At 35.7% G+C, this 9,778-nt stretch overlaps 1 protein-coding gene across 1 annotated transcript; it reads right to left on the reverse strand.

The window, feature by feature from the left end:
- Positions 1–300: 300 nt before the first annotated feature.
- LOC102196353 (deoxynucleoside triphosphate triphosphohydrolase SAMHD1-like) lies at positions 301–7,058 on the reverse strand. Its single transcript, XM_005755455.1, has 11 exons — positions 6,896–7,058; positions 6,530–6,636; positions 3,118–3,324; positions 2,800–2,900; positions 2,456–2,576; positions 2,282–2,373; positions 2,067–2,188; positions 1,357–1,658; positions 689–754; positions 443–547; positions 301–324 (listed from the first exon to the last, which is right to left on the reverse strand). The coding sequence occupies exons 1-11, from the start codon at positions 7,026–7,028 to the stop codon at positions 301–303; spliced, it is 1,380 nt and encodes a 459-aa protein (XP_005755512.1). The 5' UTR covers positions 7,029–7,058.
- Between the last annotated feature and the right edge of the window lie 2,720 nt (positions 7,059–9,778).

The following is a 9,778-nucleotide window of genomic DNA, read 5'->3' on the forward strand; positions in this document are numbered from 1 at the left end:
TTCATTCATTCATTCATTTCCTGGAGTTGCTCGACCAGCGCTGGGGACTTCCTTGTTTAGATCCTGTGTTTATAAATAAAGCTTATTAGTCACACCAAGAGTCATGAAATGCAATCTCAACTCGTGCTTACACTTGCATCAGTTTGCTTATTATGTAGTAATACCTATAGATAAAGTAATACCTTATAACCATTCTCCTTGCACCAGTCATTGAAGACTTTCTTGAATTTTTCCTCTTTTGTTTTTATTTGTTCATCTGTTAGTTCCTTAGGATTCTTCCAGTAAACCCTAAGCATCTCGTCAGAAAACCAGTCTGGGAGGACACTGAACACCTGACATCAGGGACAGCAGCATAAAAATTACATATTACACAGCCAACGTTGTTTTATTGAGGTGCATTAAAAAGAACGCAGCATATGGAAATCAAGGCTGTAGTTCTCACATCTGATTTGGGGATTGGTTCTCCTTTATCAGGGTTATCCTTGCGATAGAAATATGCTTTACTGATGGGGTCAACATTTTCCATCCCATAGTCCAAAGTGACCTCCTAAAATGAAATGTTGCAGAGAAGCCTGTATTCATAATATGTAAATAATGACCCAGTGGAGGTTTAAAACATATTTTAAATAAAATGAACAAAAACAACAACAAGATTTTAAGAAAAGTTTAATGAATTAATAAAACTCACAATAACTTCAAACTTGTCATCAGGAGAGCATTTACGCAGTTTATCTTCCAAATCCTTCTTAATTTTCTGAAGGTGGAGAAGACAACAGTGTCTGTTATTATTATTGTTTTCTTAATCTTGTTTAGTCTTCTTGAGCTGTTCTCATTCTTACCTCAAGTGTTTCCTTTTTTTTTTCTTTTTTCTTGTTCTGAGAAAGGGGGCAAGTGGGAGGGAGAAGAAAAGATTTATTTAGCACAGAAAACACAATCACATTAAACCAAATATTTAAAGATAATGTTTTTCTTAATTTCTCTGTTTTAAAAAGGATTTTTTTACAATAAATATTGATTTACAGCTTGGTGTTTTAGAGGATACATAGAAAATGAGTCTTGGAATCACATGAAACCACATATTTAAAGATAATGTTTTTCTCAATTTCCCTATTTCACACAGGAGTTTTCACACCCACCACATTTGAGCTGTTCCAAAACATTCTTCAGAAAATATATATCTATAAATGTACAGCTTGGTGTTTTAGTACTTACATGAAAACGACTCTTGGAAAGTAGTATTGTATGCTTTGTAAGTTCAGGTTCTGAGTTTCCCTCCCTCCCTTCCTCCATCCATGCATCCCATTCAGTGTGAATACTGGGCTTTTAATACAGGCACATAAAAACATAACTGCATACCTTTGCTTGACCCACACAGCGGTACAGCTCCCGTTTCATGACCCTCTTTAGAATCTCTCTTGCCTTCTCCAAATCTGATTCTTTTTTCCTTTCTTCCTCAGAGGAAGGTTCCTTCCTTCCTTCCATGACCCTCTGTAGAATCTCTCTTGCCTGCTCCAAATCTGATTCTTTCTTCCTTCCTTCCATGACCCTCTGTAGAATCTCCATTGCCTGCTCCAAATCTTGTTCTTTTTTCCTTTCTTCCTCGGAGGAAGGTTCCTTCCTTCCTTCCTGGTAATGGAGTATTCTTTCAAACACATGATCTTCAGAGTAAACACAGAAATAAATTGGAAGTTAAGTCAGTTCAAACAAGATCAATTTAGTTCAGTTTCACAAATGTATCAGTAATGCCTTAAAGTTATTTATACAAATTTATATCACAAAAAACCCAGCTGAATTATTATAGCAAACATTACTAAATATAATGTAACAGAGTAAAGCCCATCTGCAGACAACAGTAGTTTAAATCAATATACAATTAAATTAATTTAAAAGTGTCAGTCAAAAGAAACAGTCCTATTTGAGTGTTGTCCGTAATCTTTTACAATTTGTATTTGGAGATGGTTTATCTGAAATAAACTGAATGAGAAAAATAAATACAGTTACAATAAAAAAAAAGTGTATGGATAAACAATTTATAACTTATACACAACACAGATTGAAGCCACTACCTGTCAGCTTTGTGTATGCCTCCATGTCACCATTTGCCCGGGAGATATTTAGCATCTCCCCTTTTGAACTTTTAATTTTGAAGTCTGGATGGTCATCTACTAGTATGAGGGCATCTTTGAGCCTAGATAAAATGACGCAACATATGACTTCAGGGGCACAACTTCAGACAAGCTAAATGTTGTGTAGTATTGAAAATGGAACTCTAGGTACTCACATAATTTCTACTGCCATTTTTATCTTGTGCTGGCAGGCTCTTCTGTGGATCGAGAGCCTTTGCTGGAATATGTCATACAGGTTTGCAGATTCCTGTTGACAGCCATAGTTTAGTTATAGCTACTCAGATTAATTGTTCCTTAAAAATAAATGTTAAAAAAGCAAAAGTCAATACCTTGTCTCTAGAGCAAATGTGCTTAGTTTTTTTCCTATCCTCCTCCACATCACACACCCTGGCAAACATGACGAAGCGCTGATGGTCAAAGCTGTTCGGAATGCCCAGGTGGTGGCAATCCCTGAGATGGGAGAGAGGAAATATGCAAATAAAAAAGAAAATAAATTTTAACAAAACCTTAAAAAAACCCCTCATCAACTTATGGTAAAAGTTGTTCAAAGAACCACGAAGTGTGCTACAAATAGTAAATCATAAAACTAACGAGTTGAAAGCAGAAAACAGGACAAAGTAGTTTTGCGCATTGCATCAAAATATGAATATTTCTTTTGTAAAGCAAGATTTACCTGGCTAAGTAGTCAAACTTGTCAACATCAATCCCGGTTTTCTTGTTTGACACAATTTCATAGAGAAAGGATTTTTTCTCTTCTCGACCTTTATATAGCCACTGTGGAGACAAAGCCAAAAGACAAACATTAGACACTAAGACTGAAGAAGTCACTTGAATGAGTGATGAAACGTTCCTCCCACTGAAAACGCTATGCCCAGATGAGCAGAATCAACTTTTTGGGATTTTCTTGGCTGAATGATTGAGCATGCATCAAGACATTAGACACTGACTTCTGTAGGAAAGACAATACTTAATTCACCCAACTGACCAGTACCTCCTTGGAAGCATCATTGTTCTGATGTTCATTATCCTGAGCTGCATCATTCTGAGGTTTTTTATCCTGAGGTTTCTCAATCATTTCTTCAATAAACACCAGGTCAGTTCCATCTTCATCTACTTTCAGTCCATATTTCTTCATCACTTCTTTTAAGCCATTTTGAACCAGTAGGTGTTTAAACATTTCAATAGAGGCCTTCTCATGCTGAAAGAATACACAGGTGGATGCTTTAGTGGCGACAGGTTAAAATGGAAAAAAAAGCAAGCATGCAAACCTTATTTTTATTGCACGTTTAAAAAACAGCATCAATTTGCTTTACAAAGTCAATGTACAATATCTGAATTAAAAGCAATACAAAATGAAAAAGCCAAAAACAAGCAAACAAAAGAGCCCTTCATAAAATAAAATAACTTTACCAAGTGATCCCTTTCAGACATCATATCCCCTCATATCCCTCTATTATTGTGGACAAGACAATCATACTAAATTTTGAAGTTAGTGCATAGATTTAGTATCTTTAACATATATGTTACTTTATTCCTTTGGGAAGACAAGAGTGGTTGTTGGTTGATCAGCATTAATGACAATTTGCATATTAATGGCCATTGTTCATCAGTGGGCTAGTTTCAGTCATTATGCAAGTGTACTGTTTATAAAGTTGGGGACACCCGCACTCAAACTGAAATTTTGAATTCTAGCATTAGAACACTTTTTTTTTTTTTTTTGCTTTCCTCTTGCTTTTCTCATGTCTTACTGCTTAATCTTCATCATCCTTTGTCCACTATATCTACTATTCCTTCTCTCCACATTTCCAAACCATCTCAACCTTGCTTCCATTTGTCACTCGGGTTCAGTGGCCTCTGAAGCGATTACTGTCTAGAACACAGATCATCTGTTTTTATCTACCCATAAGTAGTTTGCACTCAAAACAACTACAAAAATACAGAGTTGTAACTAAAAAACAAACAAGATCTCCCAAGAACTGTTGCTGATGACCTTGTTGGTAATGTTTTAAGTGACCTATGCACTAAACCTACTACTACAATTATTACCAAGGGACTGAATGACACTGTATTAATTCAGAGTACGGTAGTCTGAATGCTGGTAAATTTTTCCCCAACTTAAGAGACTCAAGAGTCTGGGTCATTGTATCAGACCACAGTATCTTGTTTTATTTTTTGTTGTTTTGTTTAATTTTTGTTGCAATCACTGGACTACAAGAAGGACAGTGGTACATAGGGTTCAGAATTGATAAGAATTTAGCGATTCCATTTCCATTATCAATATCACTTATTGATTCGATTCCTTCTTGATTCTCAATTCTCATTTGCTCATTGTCACCAGCATCTCTAAGCAGCATACCAAAGACATTAACTTCGTGCAAATTAATTACATGCTGCGTGGTCAAATGTTTGTGAGTGTTGGAGGTATTTCCCCTCTTTGTTGGGCTCAGTGTTGGGGTCATCAAATCTGCAATTGAGATTTTCAAAACTACACATCATGTCTTTAGCATCTTATGTTCTTTTTAAAATGATTTATTTTAGTATTTTTAAAATTTTGGCATTACAGTGTGTTATTGGTCATGGCTAAGAAAATACTGTTGAACTGAAGAAATGTACTGAAGTTTTTAAATTTAGCAGTACTACATGTGATTAAGGCAAACAGTAGCCTCAATTTTTTTACATTGTGCAAACTTCTTTGGGTTTACAGTGTAGCTATAATTTTACATTTGACATATATTTACTCTGTATGGATTTCTCGTTGGGCCTGCTTGAGTTTTTGCAGTGAATAGAATAACAGCTTATAATGTCAATTTTTTTGAGTAGTCAGTTGGACCAGAAATGCCACAATATAAATTCTAGTAATTTCCATTAACTGGTCAGTGATAAGAAAAGATTTGATTTGAGTTAAACCGAACAACAACCACCCTGCACCCTTAAGAGCATCCTTACACCACAGGGCCCAGACAAAGATGGCTGAGATACCCTGAGAGTGAGAGTAGGTACTCTGATTTTATGTTTCAGATCAGGATTTGACTCAAATACAGACTAGACACCAAATAAAACCATGTCTTCCATAAATTATGATCAATTCAGTTTTGTTTGGCATCAAACCACAAGAGTCACCTCAAAGTGCTTTATATTGTAAGGTAAAAATACTACAATAATATAGAGAAAACCCCATCAACCACATGTCCCCCTATGAGCAAGCGCTTGGTGACAGTAGGAGGGGGGGTGGGGGGGAGGCTTTTTCTTTATGCCTAGTGTGTCATATTTGATAGAAACAGTTTTTTTGAGTTTTTGAGCCTTCTACCATCGTCGGTGTGATTTTTTTTTTTCTCTCTGAGAACACATTTTAAGTAATTAAAAAAAGACAGTTGTAGGAAATACAATGGAAGTCACATCTAAAAATTGAAATGTACTTAATATATTTTTTTAAAAATTGTCAAATGTATCAATAAACTCTCCATTTAAAAAAAAAATTGAATTTTCTGGAAATATCATATCATATATCATATATCATATTTAAGGTTTTAAGGGTTTGACAGGAAGAAATCGCTGGCAGAACGAGGCTCAGGGATAGGCAGCCATCTGCTGCAACCAGTTTTGGGGTGAGGGGAGGAAGAGAGGGCAAAAGAGAGCAAGAACCATTAATAGTAATGATTAAATGCAGATTGGTGTATTAACACATAGTGAGTGAAAAAAGTTCAGTGAAGAAGATATATTCTTCATTCATTGGAAGCCCCAGCAGCCTAGCTTTATTGCAGCAGATGCAGGGTCACCTAAACCAGCTCTAACTATAGAGCATATAGTTAGCGTTTGATCAGATGACCCTGCATCCTCTCTTAATTTATAGACAGAGGGTGATCAAGGAAGATAGACAGCTAGGAGAAACAAAATAAAGGTGCAGACAATCAAGACAATCATAGGGGAAGTAACACTCAAAACAAGGCAGAAGAGATACTATTACCTATCGATTTAACTATTATAATAAAACAAGAAATAACACAGAGAAAAGACACACCAAAACAAGACACAACAAGAACACCAGAGAGGCACGAATAACAAAGTTGAGATAAAACGGACACTCGCCATAATAATGGAAAAATACCAAAAGATTATCAACATACTAGAATAATAAAGGTAACAAACACAAATCTAATTATAAGGAAACAAAAAAAATCTTAGCCGTAAACACTGAAAAGCAGGAAAAAGGTAAATAGAAAATCAGACATGATTATATTAACGAAGGGATCAAAACTCCAAAATATTACAGAAACTAAGAACCATAGCACCGGGAAACATAGTTCTTCAAAGTTTAAAACCAGTTGCCTCTAAAGCTCAGATCGCTTTTTAATTTAATTATTTAAATTTGTATATATGTTCCAACTATTATTTCAAACTCTTACCGTCCATTTTTCATTGTCTGTGACTTCTTTGTCTGCTTTGCCTTTTTTGACTCTTTTGATTTCATCCATAAACATCCCATCAAAAAAATGAGAAAAGGGCCCATGTCCTTTATATGACAAAATAAACATATGATATGAACAACAGGGTGATTTGTGATAACTTCTTAAATGTTGATCCTGTTAAACACATGGATTTTATTTTCTGCTTTCATTTAAGACTTTGTTAGTCCTAGCCACATCAGTGGTCAAAATCAACATAGTACTTGACATGGGGATGGTTTCATTTTACTTTCATGTCTAATAACACCCTATGATGACTATCTGCAACATAATACTTATGCTACAAAAAGTATGTGTATTACTTACCTAGGTCATGACAAAGACCGGCAATCTGCACACAGAGAACATCTTGGTCACTGATGAGTGATTTCTTCAACTCATCTAACCTCTCCAACTTCTCAAAATTCTCCACATCCTTAGGCTTAAACCTTTGGAACATCTTCGAATCCTCAGGATTCAACTTCTCCAAACCCTCAGACTTGGAGTTCTGCAATTTCTTCAACTTCTCCAACTCTACCAACTTCTCTAGATCCTCCAACTCCTCAGGCTTCAACTTCTCCAAATCCTCAGGCTTCGAATTCTGCAATTTCTTCAACTTCTCCAAATCCTCAGGCTTCAACTCCTGCAGCTCCTTCAAATCCTGAGGCGTCAAGTTCTGCAACTTCTTCAAATTCTTCAACTCCACAGACGTCAACTTCTTCAACTCCTTCAACTCCTTCAACTCCTCCAGTGGCTTGATCTGCTCCAACTGCTTCACCTTCAGAGCTTTTGCAAGCTCACCTGCTAAATGTGCCACCCTTTACAGTAAAATGTAGGACACACACTTTTTAGAACGTTGGCTTAATTGTTTTCAGTTGGTACAGTACTACACTGCTAAAAAGAGTAAAAAAAATCTGATGTCAAGTATATAAAGTTGATAAAGCAGTCTGTCCCTTGTTTTGGATTTTTATTATAATTAGGTGTAAATGTGTGAAAACCAGTGGACATACCCAATCGAGTGTTCAAAGCGATTGTGAGATGCTCCTGGATAAACAAAATAAATCCCCCCAAGTTGCTTGATGTTTCGTAGTCTCTGGAATTGAGGGGTGTCTATGATTTTGACAAGAAGTGGATGTAACTCGATGTGGCCATGGATGGGATCATTAAACACCTTAGTGAATAAAAAGAACAGGGCATAACATTACAACAAGACAAAAAGGAATTAGACTATTTCCAACTCTTACCCACGAACAGGTAGCAGGTCTCAGTCTTTTTATATTTAATTCAGTGTTTTTTAAACAGTGGCAAGTAAGCATTGAGGCTGATGCTAGGCTAATGTTCTTGTAGGATCATGCCTTCTACTGTGGCAATGGCAACTTGTTTAAATAAAATTCTTTCATTTAAAATAAATGTTTTAAATAAAAGAATGTATTTTCCCATGAGGAAATCTAAAGGATATTTTATCCTTGTCCTTTGATACTGTATCAAATTAGAAAAATGGGTTTCATCAATTTATCAGTTATTGTAAGATGAAGATCGAGAGTCATGTTAAATCACCTTGCTTTCTTTGGTTTCACGTTGATTTTCCATAGTGTTGTAGATTGGAAAATGGATACTATCCCTAAAGAGTACATTAAAAAACATAAGAAAGCATAGCAGAAACATACTAAATTAACCGCATAAACAATGCAACTTCTTTTAACATGGACAAACTTACTCTATGCCAATTTTCTCCACCTGATCAGGAATTAGCTGACGAAGATCAGTGATGTTGTTTTCTGGGTACATAAGGAAAAGGTTATCAGTCCTGTGATCTATCAACTGTGACTATTAGACTATTATTATTAGCAATAATGGCAAATTAAGAATGCTCTCAGATGTCAAGCCTTTAGGACGGGATGGTCCTTTTGTTTATCATTTATTTATTTATGTAGCACATTTAATTACAACAGCAATGTTGATCAAAGTGTTGTACAAAACTACAGAATAACTAGTTAAATAACTTATAATATTAGTACCAAACATCAAATACCAAATAACTCTCATACTGTATTAAAAGCCAGTGAATAAAATGTGTTTTAAGATAAGATTAAAAAAGATTGACAGTAGGAGCTTGTCTGATGTGCAGGGGTATAGATTATTTGACTTCCAGGCTTTAACTTCACCAAGACACTGAAGAAAGGGGGCAGAACAATTAGAAGTGTTAAAAGGGGCAAGCTTTTTATTCTCTAAAAAATACTACTACCTGATACAATACAACTACCTGATATCATTCCTCTCTTAGTTTGAATAGTACCCTGTTTTTACTTGCAATCTATGAAAATGTTTTGTTTCCATACTGATATTATTGAAAAAATTCTGAACTGCAACTCTATCAAAACAGTGTTTTTTGTATCACCCAGATGAGATTATAATTTAAAGTTACAGCTGTGTTCTGATTTCTTGCCCCTTTCCAGTTCAAGTACAAATGCTTGGTTAATGAATTATGCTTTGTGTTTTTCCTTAATGCTTTCAAAAATGTTTAATAATAATGGATTAGATTTATATTGCGCTTTTCAAGGCACCCAAAGCACTTTACAATGCCATTATTCATTCACTCTCACATTCACACACTGGTGGAGGCAAGCTACAGTTGTAGCCACAGCTGCCCTGGGGCAGACTGACAGAAGCGAGGCTGCCATCGGCCCCTCTGGGAGGGTAAAGTGTCTTGCCCAAGGACACAACGACCAGGACAGAGAGCCTGGGGATCGATCCGGCAACCTTCCGGTTACTGATGTGCTTCCCAACCCCCTGAGCCATGGTCGCCCCACTTAGAATTAATATTTTGGGTGGAATTCACTAAAGTTGAGCAATTTACAAAATGTATCACTGACTTAAGTCAGCATACAGTACAGCAGGTATTTACAAGTTTACAAAAGTAGTAGCATTTGATCAAAGTAATAGTATTTCCCTTAAGCACTAGTACGAAAATATACTTAAAGTGCCTAAAGTACTCATAATACCTTTGAATAATTAAACAATTCTGACACTAACAATTAGATTTGTGGTAAAATAGATGACAAAACTTATGTTGAATCAACTTGATGAACGAATAAAAATTAAGGGAGGAGAAAAAAAGAAATTATTAGTTCAACACATGCAGAAATTAGAACAATTAATCACTTGTATATGCAGTGTTGGGGAGTAACGGAATACATGTACCGCCGTTAC

Source organism: Pundamilia nyererei, unplaced genomic scaffold (assembly GCF_000239375.1).
Source record: "Pundamilia nyererei isolate P.nyererei 1_Seehausen unplaced genomic scaffold, PunNye1.0 scaffold01548, whole genome shotgun sequence".
Lineage (NCBI taxonomy): Eukaryota > Metazoa > Chordata > Actinopteri > Cichliformes > Cichlidae > Pundamilia > Pundamilia nyererei.